This window comes from Dendrobates tinctorius, unplaced genomic scaffold (genome assembly GCF_039654945.1).
Source record: "Dendrobates tinctorius isolate UK_male_01 unplaced genomic scaffold, ASM3965494v1 ptg000174l, whole genome shotgun sequence".
Lineage (NCBI taxonomy): Eukaryota > Metazoa > Chordata > Amphibia > Anura > Dendrobatidae > Dendrobates > Dendrobates tinctorius.
Window position 1 is genome coordinate 11,271,033 of NW_027361841.1, and position 24,269 is coordinate 11,295,301.

General features: G+C 45.1%; 1 protein-coding gene across 9 annotated transcripts in view; it reads left to right on the top strand.

Annotated features, from left to right (window-relative positions):
• Window positions 1–7,786: 7,786 nt before the first annotated feature.
• PCLO (piccolo presynaptic cytomatrix protein) overlaps window positions 7,787–24,269 on the top strand; it is a 599,138-nt gene continuing 582,655 nt past the window's right edge. For 8 of the 9 annotated variants that reach the window (XM_073551309.1, XM_073551313.1, XM_073551312.1 and 5 more), the window contains exon 1: window positions 7,788–8,163. In XM_073551309.1, coding sequence (XP_073407410.1) covers window positions 7,970–8,163 — 194 coding nt within the window. In that variant the 5' untranslated portion in view covers window positions 7,788–7,969. Of the gene's footprint in view, window positions 8,164–24,269 lie in introns of all 9 variants that reach the window. The other variant, XM_073551315.1, reaches the window with a different exon arrangement.

A 24,269-nucleotide genomic window follows, 5' to 3' on the forward strand; every position in this document is an offset into this window, starting at 1 on the left:
CAGCTCAGGAGAGGGAGGCCACACCCCAGCTTGCACAGAATGCAAAAATACAAAGAAAAAACACAAAAATTGAGCTTGGTTTGAGTTGGTACACATGCAGCATATAAATGCATGTTCACATGGCCAAAAACAGCATACAAAACCTACAAAAGACAAAATGAAAAAACCCTGCTATAATTAAATAAGTAAAAAGCAAAAGTGAGATGAAAGTCCGTCCCTCTAAACTTTCATCTCAAACAAGGAGAAGACTGATCAGAGATGCAGCCAAGAGGCCCATGAGCACTCTGGATGAACTGCAGAGATCTACAGCTGAGGTGGGACAGTCTGTCCATAGGACAACAATCAGTCATACACTGCACAAATCTGGCCTTTCATAGAATCATAGAATCGTAGAGTTGGAAGGGACCTCCTGGACCATCTGGTCCAACCCCCTGCTCAAAGCAGGATTCGCTAAATCATCCCAGTCAGATGTCTGTCCAGCCTCTGTTTGACGACTTTTATTGAAGGAGAACTCACCACCTCTCGTGGCAGCCTGTTACACTCATTGATCACTCTGTCAAAAAGTTTTTTTAAATATTAATCTAATCTGTGTCTCCTCCCATTCAGTTTCATCCCATTGCTTCTAGTCTTTCCTTGCGCAAATGGGAATAAAGATGATCCTGCTACAATGTGACAGCCCATGAGATATTTGTAGACAGCTATTAAGTCTCCTCTCAGTCTTCTCTTCTGCAAGCTGAACATTCCCAAATCCTGCAACCTTTCCTCATAAGACAGGGTTTGCAGACCGGTCACCATTCTGGTCGCTCTTTTCTGAACTTGTTCCAGTTTGCTGATGTCTTTTTTAAAATGTGGTGCCCAAAACTGGACACAGTATTCCAGATGAGGTCTGACCAAAGAGAAGTAGAGGTCAATAATGACTTCACGTGATCTAGACTGTATGCTCCTGTTAATACATCCTAGAATTGCATTTGCCTTTTTTGCTGCTGCATCACACTGTTGACTCATATTCAGTCTGTGATCTATTAGTATACTGTTATGAATGAGTCACCATAGGAGGCAAAAACAGAAATACTAGCTAAGTCCAGAAAACCAGAGAAGTTGGCAGCTATCGGATTACAGACCCCTGAACCTATCAACAACAACTAGCAGTAGCTGTGGGGGGTTCCTACGGTGCCCTAGACCCCTCGATCACAGCCGGAGAACTACATAGCCTAAAGACAGAAAGGGAAATCTAAACTGCCCCAGAGCAGACCCCAAAGCAATAGGCAGCCCCCAACATAAAATGACGGTGAAGCAAGATGAAAAAACACTCACACAGATAGAAAGATAGGCTGAGCAAATGATGGGGCCCAAGCTGACTACAAAGGACAGGATAGAAAAGCTGCTGTCTGTAATCCGCCGAAACCCTATCAAAAGAGCCAACAGCTGATAGGGAAAAAAGCCCTGAAGACGCTAGGCTTCAAAAAGACTATATCAGTACTCAGGTATTTTCTGAAGACAGAGCAAAAAGGAATTCAGCACACCCAGCAGGGAATGGCAGAAATCCAGAAAAACAAGGAAAAACAAAACCAAAACACAAATGCAAACAACAGAGCAAAGAACTTAGCTTTTGAGGAGCAGGAATCAGACTGGTCTCCTAGAATCCCTCATAGAGATCACCAGCAAGGCAGAAGGGCGTCGGCTGCCATATATCCACTCAGAAATTCCCGTCACCCAGTCATCATCATCCAGCTCAGGTGCTTGGTGATCAGCCTCACTACCTTCCTTCACCAGAAGAGAGAGTTCATCAGACCTCAATGGTGAAGGGGAAAATGAACTTACAACAGTATACCCTTCTTTTTCACATGCGCTGTTGCTTAGCCCTATTCCTCCCATTCTGTATATGCTTTTTTCATTTTTATTGCCCAGATGTAGTACTTTGCATTTTTTCCTGTTAAAAAACATTCTGTTAGTTGCTGCCCACTGCTCCAGTTTATTTATATCTTTTTGAATCCTCTCTCTCTCTTCTCTAGTATTAGCTATCCCTCCTAGCTTTGTGTCATCAGCAAACCTCAATTCCTTCATCTAAATCATTGATAAAGATGTTGAACAATACAGGGCCCAGGACAGAGCCCTGTGGTACCCCACTTGAGACATTCTTCCAATTGGATGTGCAGCCATTTACGACCACTCTTTGGGTCCGATCACTAAGCCAGTTATGAATCCACCTAACAGTTGCCTTGTCCATTTCATACTTCCATTTTTTTCAATAAGGATTGTGTGAGATACTTTGTCAAATGCTTTGCTGAAGTCAAGATATAATATATCTACAGCATTTCCCTGATCCACCCAATCAGTGATTCTGTCATAGAAGGAAATTAAGTTAGTCTGACATGATTTATTAGTTACTAACCCAAGCTGACTCTGTTTAATCACTTCATTCTTGTCCAGGTACTTAGATACATTTTGTTTAATAATTTGTTCAAAGATCTTTCCTGGTATAGAAGTCAGACTCACCGGCCTATAGTTGCCTGGGTCCACCTTCTTCCCCTTTTTGAAGATAGGAACAACATTTGCTCTTCTCCAGTTTTCTGGGACTTATCTTGTTCTCCAAGAATTTTCAAAGATTATGGAGAGGGGTTCAAAAATTTCTTCTGCTATCTCCTTCAGTACTCTGGGGTGTAATTCATCTAGACCTGGAGACTTGAATTCATTTAGGTTAGCTAAGTGTTTCCTCACTATCTTTCTGTTTATAGATATCCTGGATTCTTCTATTCTCTTAATAGGACAGTGAAGAACAGTTGATGTTACATTTCCTTTCTGAGAGAAAACAGATGCAAAATAGGAATTTAAAGATTCGGCCTTCTCAACATCCTGTCTTACCATTTCATCATTTTCATCCTGTAAAATTCCTATAGCATCTTTGACTTTTCTTTTACTTTTGAGATATCTCCAAAATCCTTTATTATTGCTTTTGACATCTCTTGCAAGCCTCAATTCATTGTCAGCTTTAGTAATCTGATTTGTGCCCTGCAAGTTCTGCAGACAGCATTATATTCTTCTTTAGATATGCCTCCCTCTTTCCATTTTATAAATAATTCTTTCTTCCTTTTTAGCATGTGCTTAAGTTCTGTGTTCATCCATCCTGGTTTCCTTAAATGCTTCCTATTCTTCCTTCTTTTTGGAATTGTTAACAATTGTGCTTTGAGAATTTCATTTTTCAAGATTTCCCATCCTTCCTGGACATTTTTGTGCTTAAGGATATCCAGCCATTGGATTCCTCCAATTCTCTTTCTGAATCCCATAAAATCTGCCTTTCTGAAATCTAACCTTGACGTCTGAGTCTTCACAGGTCTTCCTCCTCTAGTTATCCAAAATTCTAAAATAGCATGGTCTCTACCTCCTAGGGTCCCAGTCACTTTTACCTCCTCAACCATTTCCTCCCTGTTTATAAGGATTAGATCCAAGGTAGCAGTTCCCCTTGTTTTCTCCCCTACCTTTTGGAAGATAAAGTTGTCAGCAAGAGAGGATAAGAATTTCCTTGACCCGTTAGTTTTGCCTGAGATTCCCAACAAATATCAGGATAGTTGAAATCTCCCATGACAACTATGTCATATTTTTTGGAGAACTTGGCCATTTGATGCATAAAGAGTTGATCCATAACTTCAGCTTGCACAGGCGGTCTGTAGTAAATGCCTACAATGGTGTCCTTTCCATTGTTCTGTCCTTGTATTCTTACCCAGTTTCCACAGAACTCCCAGTCTCTAAAGCTTCAATCTCTGTGCAGACATACGCGTTTCTAACATACAATGAGACACCTCCTCCTCATTTATCAAGTCTGTTTCTTGCAAATAAGTTGTATCCTTCTAGCCTTGCATTCCAATCATGTGTATTGTCCCACCAAGTTTGTGATACCAATGACATCATATTTCTTTTCCTGCATTAATAGTTCCAATTCTCCTTATTTGTTTGCCCATGCTTTGTGCATTAGTATAGAAACATTTTAGTTTGTGATTGGTTTCCCTTTCTCCAATATTTTTATTATTTAGATTCTTTTGTCTTTGTTCTTCCTTTCCACTTCTAATAGCAGAGTTCTCATTAGCATTTATCAGGTGTATGGCGTTTTCTGGCCTTTTGGAAGAGTGGCAAGAAGAAAGCCATTTCTCAAAAATATCCATAAAAAGTGTCGTTTAAAGTTTGCAACAAGCCACCTGGGAGACACACCAAACATGTGGAAGAAGGTGCTCAGGTCAGACAAAACAAAAATCGAACTTTTTGGCAACAATGCCAAACGATATGTTTGGTGTAAAGGCAACACAACTCATCACCCTGAACACACCATCCCCACTGTTAAACATGGTGGTGGCAGCTTCATGGTTTGGGCCTGCTTTTCTTCAGCAGGGACAGGGAAGATGGTTAAAATTGATGGGAAGATTGATGGAGCCAAATACAGGACCATTCTTGAAGAAAACCTGTTGGAGTCTGCCAAAGACCTGAGCCTGGGACGGAGATTTGTCTTCCAACAAGACAATGATCCCAAATATAAAGCAAAATCTACAATGGAATGGTTCACAAATAAATGTATCCAGGTGTTAGAATGGCCAAGTCAAAGTCCAGACCTGAATCCAATCGATAATCTGTGAAAAGAGCTGAAAACTGCTGTGCACAAACGATCTCCTTCAAACTTCACTGAGCTCTAGCTGTTTGCCAAGGAAGAACGGGCAAGAATTTCAGTCTCTCGATGTACAAAACTGACAGACATACCACAAGCGACTTGCAGCTGTAATCGCAGCAAAAGGTGGATCGACAAAGTATTAAGTTAAAGGGGCCGAATAATATTGCACGCTCCACTTTTCAGTTTTTGAATTTCCACAAAAATTTAAAATAATCAATAAATTTCGTTCAACTTCACAATTGTGTCCCACTTGTTGTTGATTCTTCACCAAGAATTTGGTATCTTTATGTTTGAAGCATGATATGTGGGAAAAGGTTTAAAAGTTCCAGGGGGCTGAATACTTTTGCAAGGCACTGTATATACAGCATGAGCCACACACAGCCTCCCAATATGCAGCATGAGCCCCACACAGCCTCTCTATATACAGCATGAGCCACACACAGCCTCCCAATATGCAGCATGAGCCACACACAGCCTCCCCATATGCAACATGAGACCAACACAGTCTCCCTATATACGGCATGAGCCACACACAGCCTCCAAATATGCAGCATGAGCCACACACAGCCTCCCCATATGCAACATGAGACCCACACAGCCTCCCTATATACGGCATGAGCCACACACAGCCTCCCAATATGCAGCATGAGCCACACACAGCCTCCCTATATATGGCATGAGCCACACACAGCCTCCCCATATGCAGCATGAGCCACACACAGCCTCCCCATATGCAGCATGAGCCACACACAGCCTCCCCATATGCAGCATGAGGCCCACATAGCCTCCCCCATATGCAGCACGAGACCCACACAGCCTCCCCCATATGCAGCATGAGCCCTACACAGCCTCCCCATATACAGAATGAGACCCACACAGCCTCCCCCATATGTAGCATGAACCCAACACAGCCTCCCCCATATGCAACATGAGCCCCATACAGCCTCCCCCATATGTAGCATGAGCCCCACATAACCTTCCTATAAACAGAATGAGCCCCACACAGCCTCCCCCATATGCAGCATGAGCCCCACAGCCTCCCTCATATGCAGCATGAGCCCCACACAGCCTCCCCCATATGCAACATGAGCCCCACACAGCCTCACTATATACAGCATGAGCCCCACAGCCTCCCTCATATGCAGCATGAGCCCCACAGCCTCCCTCATATGCAGCATGAGCCCCACACAGCTTCCCCCATATGCAACGAGCCTCACACAGCCTCCCCCATATGTAGCATGATCCCCACACAGCCTCCCCCATATGTAGCATGAGCCCCACACAGCCTCCCCCATATGCAGCATGTGCCCCACAAAGGCTCCTCCATATATTGAGCCCCTCCACAGCTTCCTCAGGTCCAGGATGAGGCTCCCATATTTTCCCCATGTCCTGGATGAGATACCCACAGCCTCCCCATGTCCTGGATGAGCTCCCCACAGCTTCCCCATGTCCAGGATGGGGCCCCCATAGCCTCCCCATGTACAGAATGAGGATCCCATTGCCTCCTCAGGTCCACCCAAACATCCCATGCACATGAAAAAAGAACACCACATACTCACCTTGGTCCCGTTCCCCCAGCACTCTGCTTCTGATCCTGTCTCCGATGCGCTGACTCTCTGCAGTTCAAAGCTGACACAATGAAATGACATCATCGCCTCAGCTGTTTTACACACTGATTGGTGGAGAAAGTGGCCGGAGGCCCCTCCTCCACCAATGAAGTTAGCGTAGATGGAGACAGTGTGCGTCCAGGCACGGTACGGCCCATGGACCTCTGCTTTCCAGCCCCTCAACTCTCTCACCCAGACTGAGACAGCCAGAGGACAAAACGTGGCCAGCAGGCCACACTTTGCCCGCGTCTGGCATAATGCTATCCTCAGCATGTTATCATTTACGTGTTACTTTTCACCTTGAACAAACCCTTTAAATAATTTTTTCAAGATACTATTCAAAAGCATGACACACTGATTTAAGTGGAAATATTTATAGGTGATGGGACAAAATAAGGACCATAAATAAAAAGATCATGTCACTGTCAACTTAAAAACCTGTGGCATAGAGTGGGAGAGGGATGTATTACAGATCCCACCCTGTGGCCATACTGGGGGTCATCAATCACTCTTCTGTGTACTGTGGGTGCCTGCGGCCATGCTGGGGGTCTGCACATCTCTCACCCTGTTGTGTAATGTGGGTGTCCGCAGCCATGCTGGGGGTCGGCTCATCACTCACCTGCTGTGTACTGTGGGAGCCTACGGCCATGCTAGGGGTCATCAATCACTCTTCTGTGTACTGTGGGTGCCTGCGGCCATGCTGGGGGTCAGGTCATCACTCACCCTGCTGTGTACTGTGGGTGCCTGTGGCCATGCTGGGGGTCGGGTGATGACTCACCTGCTGTGTTCTGTGGGTGCCGTGGACATGCTGGGGGTCGGGTGATCACTCACCTGCTGTGTACTGTGGGTGCCCACGGCCATACTGGGGGTCGGGTGATGACTCACCTGCTGTGGGTGCCGTGGACATGCTGGGGGTCGGGTGATCACTCACCTGCTGTGTACTGTGGATGCCCACGGCCATACTGGGGGTCGGGTGATGACTCACCTGCTGTGTTCTGTGGGTGCCGTGGACATGCTGGGGGTCGGGTGATCACTCACCTGCTGTGTACTGTGGGTGCCCACGGCCATACTGGGGGTCGGGTGATCACTCACCTGCTGTGTACTGTGGGTGCCCACGGCCATACTGGGGGTCGGCTCATCACTCACCTGCTGTGTACTGTGGGTGCCCACGGCCATGCTGGGGGTCGGCTCATCACTCACCTGCTGTGTACTGTGGGTGCCGTGGACATGCTGGGGTCGGGCGATCACTCACCTGCTGTGGATGCCCACGGCCATACTGGGGGTCGGGTGATCACTCACCTGCTGTGTACTGTGGATGCCCACGGCCATACTGGGGGTCGGGTGATGACTCACCTGCTGTGTACTGTGGGTGCCGTGGACATGCTGGGGGTCGGCTCATCACTCACCTGCTGTGTACTGTGGGTGCCCACGGCCATACTGGGGGTCGGCTCATCACTAACCGTGCCCCTTTAAGCCATGGATGGCAGTGGTGATGATGCGCTGATCACCTGCCGGAGCCGAGCATGCTCCCTGCCCAGGAGAGGAGGAGACTTGCAGCCGTAGCCGCTGTAGCCGGGCAGCCCGGATCACTAGCGCCGGAGCCCGTCACTATGGAGGAAGCCGCGCAGGATTAGCCGGTGGCAGGGAGCGGCGCGGACACCGAGCAGGGCAGTGCTAGTCGTACACACCGGGCAGCAGGCGGCTCATCATGGGCAACGAGGGCAGCATAGAAGGCGGAGAGGGGCTGGCTGGCCATCCAGAGGGCGATGGAAGAGGGGGCTTCGCCCAGATCCCAGCTGGAATGGAGGCTGATCTGAGCCGGCTCAGCGAGGAGGAGAGGAAGCAGATCGCAGCTGTCATGTCAAGGGCGCAGGAGCAGCGGACGGATCGCTCAGCGATGAGGCATGTACCGGGTGATCCTCGTCCACCTCCCGTCACAATGTGTCTGAGCACCGGGAGCCCGATCTCCTGCTCCAGCTGGAGGTGTCTCTGCCCATCAGCCCTGTGTGTGTGAGGATGGGACGTGTCCATGTTCTGCATGGCTGAGTGTGCTCTCAGAGGGCCCTTTAAAGATCCCCCTCCCCAGATCAGTGCTGAGAGGAATCAGGATTAATAATGGATGAGATTTCGGATTCTGGATATTATATTCTGCTGGCTCTCTGCGGGGCACCGCTGTGGGTGATGCCATGATCCCAGGCTGATGCCATGCCCAGAGGATTATGACCCCCAGATTAGCCCTGGCCATGGTGCTGAAGTTCTGCAGCCTCCATGTCCAGCCATGCTCAGTGAGATGGGATCTACCTAATAATAGCTGCCTCCGATCACCACTATTATGGCAGCTCTGCTCCATCCCATACCCCAGGCTGTGGCCACAGCTCATCACCAGATCTGCTGCTCCACACATTTACTCTGCTGCCATTAATGACAGCTTAGCACAGCCTGGGCAGGGGCTGTATACTGATATATATGTATCTATCACCACCAGAATACATATTGATTGCCTGATGCCCTGGCCTTTTCTGCCTGCTCATTTCTTCTACTGTGCAGTCTGGGAACCATTGCAAATGGCAATCTGCATGTGTCACTAAGCTAAATGAAAGCCATCATTAGATGCCTCTTGTGTCAGTGCCTGCCTTGCCTTGCTGCAGGGATATGGCGGCAAATAAGATGTGAAGTTCTGCCAGGAGGCTAAATCTTATTACACTCATTAAATGTTTAAGAAGTCAATGTAGGCTTTACAGCAGTATCTTGCTTTACTGGTATTGATAGATAGATTACTTGTTAGTCGAATCAGTTCATTACAAAATCACGGTTTCTTGTGGAGGCATTTGGGACTGATAGTGTTAAAGCATAAACTTGCTGAAGAAAACAGTGTGTAGGACTGCACATTACAGCAGATTTCCATGGCAGCCCTCTAAAGTCCATTTCTCATTAGCCTGAGCTGGCAACTGTTTTATATCTAAAGTAATCAGTCTAAGGAAAAAATACGCAAGGCAGGTGATATACACTTGTTTATGTATAAGTGGTGGACACAGATCTCAAAATATTCTCTTTTCCTTGCTTTACAATACTTACTTGACTTTTAATTGAATTAAGTTAACTGCCAGTTAATTGAAATGGCAAGAAAATAGAACCTGCAATTACCATAACATAGATCAGACTTTTAGGCCGTGTATCACACGTTTCCCACATGGCAAGCTCAAAAGCAAATAGTTTTCAATAAACAGCATTCTTGTGAATCTGTTATCTATCTATCTATTTATCCCATATCTATCTATCTATTTATCACATATCTATCTATGTAACTAACTATGGCTTGACAAAGACGGGTCACCGTTGAAACGTTGCCACCTGAGGAATTTAATTTGAGTGCTGCCTATTTTTTTTCCTTTTATCTATGTAACTATCTATCCATCCCATATCTATCTATCTATCTATCTATTTATCTTTCCATCTATCTATCTATCTATCTATCCCATATCTATCTATCTATCTATCCCATATCTATCTATCCCATATCTATCTATCTATCCCATATCTATCTATCTATCTATCTATCCATCTAACTATCTATCCATCTATCTATCCATCTATCCCATATCTATATATCTATCTATCTATCTATCTATCTATCCCATATCTATCTATCTATCTATCTATCTATCCCATATCTATCTATCCCATATCTATCTATCTATCTATCCCATATCTATCTATTCCATATCTATCTATCTATCTATCTATCCATCCCATATCTATCTATGTAACTATCTATCTATCTATCTAGAAAAAAAAAAGAAAAAGGATTGCCCTATCCGAAACATTGCCACGCCACTAGGCTATTAAACAGTTCACACCACTATTATTTTGGTGCTGCTTTTTTTTTCTATTATCTAAGGACATAAAGGTGTCTGGAGAAGCGTGCACTGCTCTAAGGTATTTTGTGCTGTTCCTATTTTTTACACCTATCTATCTATACCATATCTATCTATCTCTCTATCCCATATCTATCTATCTATATCTATCGCTCTATCCCATATCTATCTATCTATCTATCTATCTATCTATCTATCTATCTATCTTTATCTATCTATACCATATCTATCTATCTATCTATCTCTCTATCCCATATCTATCTATCTATCTATATCGCTCTATCCCATATCTATCTATCTATCTATCTATCCTTCCTATCTTTCCTTCCATCTATCTATTTATCTGTCTATCTATTATCTATCTAGCTTTTCATCTATCTAGTATCTATCTATCCATCCCATATCTATCTATCTAGCTATCCATCTAGCTATCTATCTATCTATCTTTCCATCTATCTATTATCTATCTATCTATACCATATCTATCTATCTATCTATCTATCACTCTGATATCTATCTACCTATCCCATATCTATCTATCTATCTATCGCTCTGATATCTATCTACCTATCCCATATCTATCTATCTATCTATCTATCTATCTATCTATCTATCTATCTATCTATCTATCTATCGCTCTGATATCTATCTACCATGGCATTTCAGCATGGAAATATGGCAGCTCATATTTGAAGTAAATATGTCACCACCAGTCTCAGTACTATACCTTGCTTTCAGATTTCGGTGACATTGGAATTTTGGGAGAGAAGTCATCCTATCCACTCTGCACGTCAGCAGCCTTTATTGGGCTCAAGATGTAGCTGATTTGCTGAGAGACAAATGCCCCCTCCCTCTGTTGCATCTTTAAAAATTGGTTGAGTCAGGTCACGTCCATTATATTTTTGTTCCTTATTTCCAATTTCTGTTTTAGAACCACTAGCAAAATGATTGGAATATGAAACTGGTATACAGCAAGACATTCTGACCTGCCTCAGTTTTTGGTGAAGTTGTTTTTACGACAGACTTTTTGGGTTCGGAAGGAACGTGGGTTTGGCATTGGGTTGTCTAGATTTTCATCAGTCCTTTTGACTGTACATAGACTATACTCCTGCTTCTTGTTCTCATGCTTATTGCTCAGGGTTCCCCATACTTCTGGCTGAATATGCTAAAATAGGATTGACATGGGTCCCCTGTATTCTTTAGATTAGTCTAGTGATGCGAAATGGTATCTTGTTTTGTACCATAAGTTTTTGGATTCAGGAAGGCCGACAGTGTTGCACCTTCGACAAATTACTTATCCTATTAAGGGAAGATGCATGGCTGCTTGTGTAATAGTTCACATCTGCCAGAACAGGCGCCGTTCAGACTCAGTGGCTCTCTGTCCTACCTCTAAGGCCGGGATCACACATGCGAGGAATACGGCCGAGTCTCACATATTAATACCTGGCACTCAGGAGCGGAGTGTGCGGCTCCATGTATCGCCACCGCACGCTCCACTCCGGCGGCAGTGCCTGGTATTAACATGTGAGTCTCGGCCATATTCCTCACATGTGTGATCCCGGCCGGGCATATGGTCACAGCTCATGGGTTGTTTCCATGATGTCTCCACGATATACATGGTGTTCTGGTGTACTGATGACAGTCTGATAATATTGTGGTTCTCCATTGTTGGATACCGTGTTGTAATATGTGTCGTGTTCAGGCAATCTGGTGCCTGGGAATGGGATCAAGTGTCTTTTGCGCACATTGCTGAAATGAGATATAACAATATGGGCCCAGCAGCACCTTCTGTGATTACAGAGAGCATTATGCTGACAAACTAGATAATTTGAAGGCAACAAAGCTGATCAAACACACAAGCTGAGTGCTGATCAACGGGATCGCTGTGGGTAAATGGGTATGTAATGGTCAAATATGGCTGGAAAAATTGCCAGATAGTTTGATTGCAACATGAAACAAATCGGTCAGCACAGTCCAACCACCGAAACTAGTTATATGGTCCTAATATAAGATACTGTTATCCTACACCTTTATGTATGAAATCTGTTGCTACCTGACTGAAATATTGCTATTCATATGCAAACAAGGCTTAAGTACTCTGGGCATGCCAAAGTATAGTGAGTGAAATAAATATTGAGCACATCACCAATCTTTTAAGTAAATATATTTCTAAAGGTGCTGTTGACATGAAAATCTCACCAGATGTCAGTAACAACACATCCAATCCACACAGGCAAAGAACTCAAACCATAGATGTCCATAAATTAGGTTATGTGTAATAATGAGAAATGTCATAGGAAAAATTATTGAACACGCTTACTGAAATTTTATTAATACTTTGTACAAAAGTCTTTGTTGGTGATGACAGCTTCAAGATGCCTCCTGCATGGAGAAACTAGTTGCATGCATTGCTCAGGAGTGATTTTGGCCCATTCTTCTACACAAACACTCCTGAAATCCTGAAGGTTCTGTGGGCTCCTTCTATGAACTCTGAGCTTTAGTTCCTTCCCACATTTTCTATTGGATTCAGGTCAGGTTATTGGCTGGGCCATTTATGCAGTTATATTTTCTTTCTCTGAAACCAGTTGAGAGTTTCCTTGTTTGTGTGTTTGGGATCATTGTTTTGCTGACTTGTCCATCCTCATTTCATATTCATCATTTTTGTAGATGACAGCAGATTTTTATCAAAAATATCTCGGTACATTTGTCCGTTCATACTTCATTAAATTATATAAAGTTCCCACCTCCAAACTTCACTGTTGGCATGATGTTTTTGGGGTGATATGCAGTGGTTTTTGGCTTTTAAACATGGTATATATTATAGCACCCAAAGTGTTCGATTTTGGTCTAATCTGACCAGACTATATTCTCTCAGCATTTCATGGGCATGGCTTAATGTTGTTGAGCAAACTTTAAATGCACTTGAACATATTTTTTGTTCAGCAATGGAGTATTGTGTGGTGAGCATGCATATAGATCAGTGATGGCAAACCTTTCTGAGACCGAGTGCCCAACTGCAGCCTAAAACCCAATTATTTATAATGAAGTGCCAACACATGCCAAATGCCCCATCATGATCCCCTTCATGTAGAAATATGCCCCATCATTATCCCCTTCATGCAGAAACATGCCCCATCATGATCCCCTTCATGTAAAAATGTAGAAATTGCCCATTCCACCACTTCCATCATTTCCTCCTCCCTATCACCCCATCATTGCCCTCTCCCCCACCACCATCATTGCCCTCTCCCCATCACTCCCATCATTGGCCCTCTCCCCATCACTCCCATCATTGGACCTCTCCCCATCACTCCCATCATTGGCCCTCTGCCCATCACTCCCATCATTGGCCCTCTCCCCATCACTCCCATCATTGGCCTTCTCTCCGTCACTGCCATCATTGGCCCTCTTCCCATCACGCCCATCTTTGGCCATCTCCCCATCACTCCCTTCTTTGGCCATCTCCCCATCACTCCCATCATTTGCCTTCTCCCCATCACCCCCATCTTTGGCCCTCTCCCCATCACTCCCATCATTGTCCCACTCCCTATCACTCCCATCATTAGCCCTCTCCCCATCATTGGCCCTCTCCCCTTCACCACCATCATTGGCCCTGTCCCCATCACTCCCATCATTGGCCCTCGCCCCATCATTGACACACACACACACGCACACACACCACAGCAGCTTCACTGACACAGCGGCCTCACTCACCTCTCCGTGCGCAGGCAGCTTCCTTCCTCTCACTGGCACAGGGGCTGCGGAGCTAAATGATGATGTCATCCAGCCGCGGCCGTGCCGCTCAATCTGTGAGGCAGGAAGCTGCAGCTCGGAGCTCCGGAACAAGGATGAGGCGATGCTGTGTGCCAGTTTAGAGTGCTCTGCGTGCCCTCTCTGGGACGTGTGCCATAGGTTCGCCATCACTGATATAGACCATGGAGGTTGAATGCATTACTTATAGTTTTCTTTGAAACAATTCTACCTGCTGATTCTAGGTGTTTTTGTAGCTCTCCACAGGTGGTTCTTGGCTCCTGGACAACTCTTCTGACAATTTTTTTCACTCCTTTGAAATCTTGCAGGGATCACCTGGTTGTGGCTGGTTTGTGGTGAAATGATGTTATTTCCAATTCCAGACTACAGACTCAACAGTGCTCACTGGAAACTTCAGTAGTTTAATAATTCTGTAACCAATTCTATCAGTATGTTTTGCAAAAATAAGGTTGCAAAGGTCTTGAGACAACTCATTGATTTTACTCAGCATGAGATTTTTGTTGTGTGACACCTTGGTAATGAGACACCTTTTTATAGGCCATCAATTAAACCAGCTGATGTTTTTCACTAAGTGGCAGAATTGATATCTAATTACTGATAGATTTCAGCTGGTGTTATAACTTTCCATGGCTTTTTGCACCTCTGTTTCTTCATGTGTTCAATACTTTTCTCTATGTCATTTCTTATTATTACTCATAACTTTATTTATGAAAATCTATGTTTTTATTTCTTTGCCTGTGTTGATTGGATGATTTGTTACCGACATCTTGTGATAATTTTATGTCAACTGCAGCTTTAGAAATATATTTAGTTAGAAAATTGGGGACATGCTCAATTCTTATTTCACCCGCTGTATGTCTCAAGTCTCTGCCTTCTCAGTTTTATTTCCCACTCAGTCTCATCTTCCTATACTTGACTTACAGCTCCTTTGCTGTTTAGTCAGTGTGCTTTCATTCAAGTAGAGAAGGTGAGGCTGGGCAGGAATTAGAGGAGGGAAGGCAAATTTTGGAACATGCTTTGGCATGCCCAGAGCACTTAAGACTTATTTACATATAAGTCAAAAAGTGATTTTCACTGAGGGAGCAGCAGATTGCATATATCAATGGGATACTTAGTAGTTTGGCATATATTCCTAAGAGGGTTCAGTACTTTAACATTACAGCAGCAAACCAACAATCAATGGGTGGGTCGCAGAAGGTCTCTTTCAGTTCTGCTCTCACACATCTGCCTCTGAGGCACTTCTCTGCCTTCATCCCAAGCTTCTTCCAGCTGTACTACCTTTTTGCCACTATAGTTATTGATGTTTACAATCCACTTGCCTTAAATGGCCACCTATCACTTGTGAATGATCACCTAGCACATACAAATGGTCATCTAGCACATGCAAATGGTCAACTAGCACTTGTGAATGGTCACCAAGCACATGTGAATGGTCACCTAGCACATACGAATGGTCACCTAGCATTTGTGAATGGTCACCAAGCACAAGTGAATGGTCACCTAGCACATGTGAATGGTCACTTAGCACTTGTGAATGGTCACTTAGCACTTGTGAATGGTCACTTAGCACTTGTGAATGGTCACCTAGCACATGTGAATGGTCACCTAGAACATGTGTATGGTCACCTAGAACATGTGTATGGTCACCTAGCACTTGTGAATGGTCACCTAGCACATGTGAATAGTCACCTAGCACATGTGAATGGTCACGTAGCACTTGTGAATGGTCACCTAGTACATGTGAATGGTCACCTAGCACATGTGAATGGTCACCTAGTACATGTGAATGGTCACCTAGCACTTGTGAATGGTCACCTAGCACATGTGAATAGTCACCTAGCACATGTGAATGGTCACGTAGCACTTGTGAATGGTCACCTAGCACTTGTGAATGGTCACTTAGCACTTGTGAATGGTCACCTAGCACATGTGAATGGTCACTTAGCACTTGTGAATGGTCACCTAGCACATGTGAATGGTCACCTAGTACATGTGAATGGTCACCTAGCACTTGTGAATGGTCACCTAGTACATGTGAATGGTCACCTAGTACATGCAAATCTACCACATCTGAATTTCAGTATTTTGGATCCACACCTTAATTTTGGAACCCTGTCACCACCATCCCTGCCGCTGGCTGCAGCTTAGAACTAGAACAGTCCATTTAAGCACAACACGTATTTAATTATTTTACTCCTTTATATGCCACCATTAATTGCACAGCACTTTACTAATCTCATGTCTCTCCCTATTGGGGCTCGTAATCTACATTCCGTATCAGTATGTCTTTGAAATGTGGGTGGAAACCAGAGAACTCAATGGAAATTCACGTTATCGTAGGGGGAACCCTTGGTGCGGTTTGAACCCTGGACCCCAGCATTGCATGACTCCTAAGAATCTTACCTCTTTAATATGGCAATATCTGGGCACTGAATGGTCACTCCTGGAGTCTGACTCTCTCTTTCTTAACTTCATATCTAAACTTTCTCCTTTCCCACATGTTCTAGCCCTGCACTAACAAGGCCATACCTCATGTCTTAATGACGACTGGGGCCCATTCTGCTTATTGTCACTCCAGGTTAATGGAAGCCTAAATCTGCTGGTTAGAAAGTCAACCACCACCATCATGTACATTTATCGTATTGCCAGTTACATGGGCTTTGGGTGTGGAAAAGTGGTTAACCCAATGTAACTTGCGGAATATAGGCGATATGCAATGGCGGTAGAGGCAGCATTAAATATGATATCCACCATGCAACTCTGATGTGGGCCATTTGTGCTAGCAAAAATATTTTATTCCTTTATATCGCTGAACTTTGAGGTCATGTGCAAGTGCATGCATATACACAGTCACAGCAGCTAGTATCATAGATACCAAACAGTATATAAATGTACTAACCCAAGTTAAGATAAAGGTGGGACAAAAAGAGCAAAAGTCACCAAAAAACAGTTCCATCTCGTGCACATACATAGCATCTAGAAATTCGTCATTCATGCTCCATAAAGAAATATTTTTTAGGTAGAGCCATATAAATACCACAAGAAAGAATATAAAAAGAATATGACTGTATGGTTAGAGAACATGAACATTTCCCAACTTTATAACAGTATTGATCAGTAACAAATAACAAAAAGGACATAAATTCAAGTAGTGACCCAGCCTTTCTAACAAGCTCGTAGAATCCACAGCTGTATTGCTACATGTTAAAATGGGTCTTTAAATCAGTAAATTAAAAACAAACTTGTGTCACGTTTGTTCCCTCTTGATAATATTTCTGCTTATAACATTAATCAAAAATAATTTTTAAGTTTGATTAGCCAAATGACAGTGGAATTTAGTCAGAAATGGAAAATATTACAAAATAATGATGCACTGCAAATATACTGTATCTTATATTACCATGTGTAGTGTCGGTGGTGGGGTGCCGAGCTGGGGGATGATAGGGGGTGGTCCCACTTCTTACCGCGCAGAGATGATAACAGAGACACGATGAGGCAGATTCTGGGTGCAACAGGTCCAAGTTTATTGCTCACCGTCCGACTGACGGTCCTCGCGGTACACCGCGATATCTCTCTCTCTGCCCTCCGTGTCCAGGGCCGCTTCAACACCGTACGTTACACTAGGGACGTATTTATACGTACGTCCCGTCTCACATTGTGACAATCCTGACAGCTCGGTTACTGTGGCCGCCTTAGGCCCGTACACCATCAGCACTTTACTGGTCAGTTTCGTCGTTACACATACGGTGTCTTCCACCCAGAGCCTTGTCTCTGCTGCGGTCCTTTCCTGTCAGGACCACCCCCCTGACGTTTCCTCTCCTCAGTCCCCTTGGTCGGATTCTCCTCAGGGAACACAGACTGGCGTAGTCCTCCTGTCACCTGGGCTCCCCCTGGGGACTGGAACCTTCTGGAACCCTCCCTCAGTCTTTATTACTCTCCCGGTTCCTCGAAACAGTCACTCTAACTGTCACCACGCCCCCCATGACCAACGGTTTCTAAAGCCCTAAGCTGCTGTAAAGTCCTTTGCTCACACTCCACCCTGCCATCTAATGGTCATCCCAAGGTACTGCACGTCCACTACACTTTCCTAGTTGTTTCCCCACTGTAATCACTGACTCCTACCTACACTGTGCAAACCTATCTTTCTTCACTCTGACTAGTCCGTCCGTCCATCAGGTCACCTTCCCTACACTCCCCCTTCCTTTGTCCATTGTCGTCCTCGACAATCGTCATCCCTGCCTTCGTCATTCTGAATCTACACCTACATTCTGTTGTCGGACCAGAAGTTGAGCCAAACCCACTATCTGCGGGGGCCGAACCATTCTGGGAGCACTATGCTCTGAGCAGCCTACTGCTACTCACCAGCGTGTACGCCACATGACAACGTCTTTCAAATTGGGCAAGGTACACCCGTATTCTCTCTACGGCGTGTATCTTTCCCCTACTCTCCCCTACTGTTACCTTTCACTATCCGGTACGCCATGATCGAGGCCACTCACCTACCAGATCATTGCCGGCGCCCGCCTTTCCTTCTTCAGGGGTGTCCGTGGTGTTGGGGACCTGACCTAGGACGGCTGTCTTTCTCACGTCTTCCCACTCATTTTCCTTCTTTCAATTACATGTCATGGTCGGCGTCCCGGTCTCCCAGACCTCAACTCTTAGATCCCTACCGGATCTCACACTTTCCTTTGGTCCCGCAGACCTTCCCTTAACCCGGACCTGTTGCATTTTACTTTGCATATTATACATCATACAACTTTATAATAGCACAAGTACCCCATTTTTATAATTTTTTTTTTCATTTTCTTTTGCTTTAAAACTCAACGTTCAACAATAAACATCGCCAGTACTCCTTTTCCCTCCCCCTTCCTTGGACATGAACACTCCCTCTTGTCTTCGTATCCCCGTTCTGTCAAGTTTCCAAATCAGTAAAATAACATCCTGTAAGAGGAACATTCTAAAAAAAAACAGCTTAATCACATAAAACATTTAAAAAAAAAAAAAAAAAAAAAACTAGAACTGTTCTTTCAAACTCTGACAGTCCAGGCCATCTCCTAATGGCCGTAGCAAGGGGCCCACAGCCGTGGAACTCCTGGGGTGAAGGGAGTGTCCAATACAGTCCTCTTTACGGGGGTTCGCGTTCCTCAGGTACCGCCAGTACCGCCACCGCATAATACCCGCGGGAGCAGTATTCTTTATAATAAGAGACAAAGTCCCCTATTTCCAGGGCACGGCCGTGGCGTATGGAGGCTACGTTCACGTATACCTTCTGACCAGTCTGATCACGTATGAAGCCATACCCCCGGGCCACATTGGTGTACACCAGCCGCCCCCGGGATCTTTCCACAGCCATGCCAGCCTCTCCTTGAGTGTGGAGCAGGTTCCACACTTCCTGCTCCCGGGCCTTCTTCCTGATCACCTCCGCTACCCACACGGAGGGAACAGCACGGGCCCTGGAGTCCGGTGGGCGGGACTCCGCTGAAAAAGACCGCAAGACAGAAACGGCCGAAGATTTCTGTGGCCCAGCAGCCGCTGGGGTCAGGTGGCAAATGGGGACAACCGGGTCCTCGGGGGCTGGAATCACAGGGCCCGCTAAGTTGGCCGCAGCCGACTCCAGCAGCGGCATAACCGCGGCCTCAGGACAGGCCGCATCCACTACTTCCAACGGAGCTGGAGTAACGGCCGATTTCAACAATGCAGCTGCTATTAGCAGGGAAAGCGCAGCAGCGTCTTCTTTGGGTGAGCTCTGCACTGGTGACTCCGGGCGGGGTAGTTCGGGGACATGAGCGGGGGCCTCGCTCAGCTCTGCATACACCACGGGGCCCGTGGTAACTAGGCCTTCCGGTGCGCAGGGGGCCGCGTGCTGCAGCAGAATGGTGGGGGCCGCTTGCGGAGGCACTGGTAGGGCCGGGGGTACTCTCACCTTCCCCGGCGCTGCGGCCTCCGTTCCATCATCACGCAGTTTCCCCCGCAGCCTCCGTTCCTTGCTCCACTGTCCTGCGGGCCTTCCCTCCGGACTCGGGGGCTCCGCTGAGAAGTCCTCTGCTGGTATTGGTGGCAGCCGTTCTCGCTGACTCCCTTCAGGCTCCGCTCCCCGGCTCAGCATCCCGCTGCCTGCCCGTAAATCTGAAGATGACTTCTGGTGCAGCTCCATCTCTCGCCGCCATTGCCACTCTAGGCGGCCGATGCCCCGACACCCGCAGCATCTCATACCGTCCGTTGGGCAGCACTCGAATGGCGTCAGACAGCCGCAGCCAAGTTTTTCTTCTGTGCCACTCCTCCTGCTGGGTGGGGCGTTGGCAGACCTTTCCATCCATCTGCCAGGGTCCAATATATGGAAACGTCGGTCTCCGGGCATATATTGCTTCCTTTTGGGGTACGTTGGAGGGGGTCCCAGTCCATTCTGAACAACTGCAAACACCCGGACCTCTCCTCTGCGCTGAAGTAATACCGCCATCTTGGGCAGAATCAGCTACTGCCTTGGATCCTCTGCAAGCTACACAGATCCGACACAGCGTCCCAATTTGTAATCCACAGGTCAGTAATTGGTAGTCCACAGGTATTTATAATCCGAAATAGAGCAGTCCAAGTTTTCCTCAGTCCTTCAGTTGCAGGCCTGCCGCAGAAGATAGCGTATTAGCGGCGGCGATCCTGCCGACTACGCCAAATGTAGTGTCGGTGGTGGGGTGCCGAGCTGGGGGATGATAGGGGGTGGTCCCACTTCTTACCGCGCAGAGATGATAACAGAGACACGATGAGGCAGATTCTGGGTGCAACAGGTCCAAGTTTATTGCTCACCGTCCGACTGACGGTCCTCGCGGTACACCGCGATATCTCTCTCTCTGCCCTCCGTGTCCAGGGCCGCTTCAACACCGTACGTTACACTAGGGACGTATTTATACGTACGTCCCGTCTCACATTGTGACAATCCTGACAGCTCGGTTACTGTGGCCGCCTTAGGCCCGTACACCATCAGCACTTTACTGGTCAGTTTCGTCGTTACACATACGGTGTCTTCCACCCAGAGCCTTGTCTCTGCTGCGGTCCTTTCCTGTCAGGACCACCCCCCTGACGTTTCCTCTCCTCAGTCCCCTTGGTCGGATTCTCCTCAGGGAACACAGACTGGCGTGGTCCTCCTGTCACCTGGGCTCCCCCTGGGGACTGAAACCTTCTGGAACCCTCCCTCAGTCTTTATAACTCTCCCGGTTCCTCGAAACAGTCACTCTAACTGTCACCACGCCCCCCATGACCAACGGTTTCTAAAACCCTAAGCTGCTGTAAAGTCCTTTGCTCACACTCCACCCTGCCATCTAATGGTCATCCCAAGGTACTGCACGTCCACTACACTTTCCTAGTTGTTTCCCCACTGTAATCACTGACTCCTACCTACACTGTGCAAACCTATCTTTCTTCACTCTGACTAGTCCGTCCGTCCGTCAGGTCACCTTCCCTACACATGTATAGTCATACAGATGCCATCAATATTCTTATAATTGCGAGGCAACAAATAAGAAATCAATGTTGTGGTGTGCACTGTCAAGGTAAGGGTGAGAAGGTGTGGAATATTCACTAAGACAGAAACGCGTTTCAAAACCCGTCTGATTTCTTCCTCAAGAAGATCTGAAGAAATCAGATGGATTTTGAAACATGTTTCTCTGTTTTAATAAATATCTTCTATTTTGTCTTCTAACGTATATCCTTATTTCACACATATCATCCTACTCTGTTGTGATAGGTCTCGATTGGAGGGGAACAGCATCTTGTGCACTTAGTGATGAAGGACATTGTGTGAAAATGAAACGACTATTGTCCTGGTGACTTGGTGACAAGCTTAATATTCTTTGACCGAAACAAGCTCACACAGATCATGTCATCACAAAGAAGGAGCGTTTCAGAGAATACAATCTCTTAGTCTGCAATGATTCCATTTAATACACTGCACATCAATGTAGAAAATTTCTATCTGTTGGTCGAATGTACTTATAGGCAAGGTTAAAGAAATTACTGTTGACTTTAGAAGACCACTCCAAGACCCAGGAATAGTTTTTTATAGCCACCATGTAATTAAATTGCATAAAAACCTATGGAAAACAACCAGAAAGGTCAGTTCCAGCAGAATTTTTAGGCTACTTGGATTTTAAGGTTCATCCAATGTAAATCAGATTCTTCTTACTTGTGCGGTTTTTATTAACAGTCACGTACTATTGTTAAATTATGAAGCAACATTTGGGAAATTAGCAATGTGACACATAAGGCTTGTGGTCACATCTGTGCTGGAAGCACCATTGCTGATTCTAAAAAAAGGCCAATGTGCTGCATATTGTGCCATTCTGTCTGGTAGAATGATGGACATTTTGGAAATGAACAGCTCAGATGTGAACATAGCCTAAGTTGTTGGTGTCTTGTCTCCTTTCACTATTCTTAAATCTGGGATTCAATCCTTCTGCTATTTTTGTATTTGTCTACCCAATTGCTGGATAATCTGTAATTCACTCCCTTGGTCCAACTGTATAGGTGTATGGTTTCTAAAGCTAACCATACATATAAGGTAACTCTTTGGACTATGAGCTCTCAAGATTCCCCCATAAACAAGAATGAGGAATAACAGAAATGTTCTCACAATTATCAACAGTATCCATCAGCACTTAACTCCTGTGAATGACCAGCTTAAGTCTAGTCTGGGGAGATAAAAAAAATATTCTAATGGCCATACCCTTATGAGTTTCCCGTCCTGACAGTAACTGCAATTTAGTGTGACGCTGGAGCTGCTCCTTGGTGCTTCCCCTCCCTTCTGGGACGTTACATCACACATTAGCCCCTGCAATGCCCCTTGTTCTTGAACTTTAGGCCGGGGTCACACTGGCGAAGAATACGGCCGAGTGAGAGGTGTTAAAAGCACGCATTAGACACAGACCAATGATTTTCTATGGGGTCCCTCGCACCAGCCGTATATTTCTCATCCGTATTCTACGCTCCGTGCCAATCGCAGCACGCTGCGATTGTCAGCGTACTACGGCCGTAGTACGCCAATGCAAGTCTATGTGTGCGCCAAAAATACGGATTACACACGGACCACACATGTGACTTGTGAGAAATACGCACCCGGTGTCCTTTACAAAAGCCAGCAATTCAGTGCGCTATACAGTAAACTCACACTGACAGTTTTAAGAAAGAAACGAAAGAATAGATATAGACACATAGAATACATATATATATATATATGCATTATATGTGTCTATATCTATTCTTTGGTTTCTGATATAAAACCTGTCATAGGGCTCCATTATATGTCCATTTTGCAAGCCTGCGAGAAATTCTCACCATACGGATGCCATACGGATTACATACGGATGCTTACATGCGCAAAATACGTGACCACACCTTGCTTACGGATGACATATGGAGCACTATTTAGGGGTCATTCTTCCGTATTACGCATGTAAAATACTGACCGTATTTTGCGTTGGTTAGTGTGACCCCGGCCTAATAGAAGCAGATAGTATCAGAGGACTGGCAGCTACTGGAAGCCAGGAGTAGGCCACGATCCTTGATATGCGATATAACATCTCAGAAAAGAAGGGAGGCACTAAGGAGCAGCCCCATGAAACTCTGACAAAATTTTCATGGTAAAACTGACTCACTGGCCAAACTCTGATCACACTATGGTCAAAAATACTGATGAAACTCAGACAGTTTTTTTTCTTTTTTACATTCAAGAAAAATCACATCTTGTTTGAGCCCTTAGTGTGGAGGGAGATCTAATATATTCTGTGTATTCATGGTTGTATTCAGTGTCCATTTGTATAACATTATGGGCACAGGCTGGAAAAACTCAGAATTCCCCCTCTACCACACAGTATGTGAAAGACGAGAGGTAAATGACATGGTTTAGGTTTTGTTTGTCACTTTATGACCTATCGGTCCTGTAGAGTGTTCACTGCGTTTTAAGTCCTTTTACAATTCCTAAAATCCAAAAAACTGTCACTCACAACTCTATATCAAGAGATAGAGTTGACAGAAAAAACACAAGAACTAAAATTATAGATAAACTGTAATTTTATTAGAAATATCATTTTTTTTTAATATCACATAAAATTTATTATTAAGCAATTGTCTACATATATAAAAGGAACAATAAGGCTAAGACATCATTAAACACAGTATACAAATAAAAAATAAAAAAATAATTTCTGCTAATTTGCAAAAAAACTTCCACCTTGTGAGATAATAAATATTATTATAAAAAATTATCTTTTAATCCCTTCCAAAATAATTAGCTGCAATTTTATCTGTCACATAAAGCACTATATAAAATATGCCAAAAAAGCATGTAATTATGACGGTGCTTTTTTTTAAAAAAAA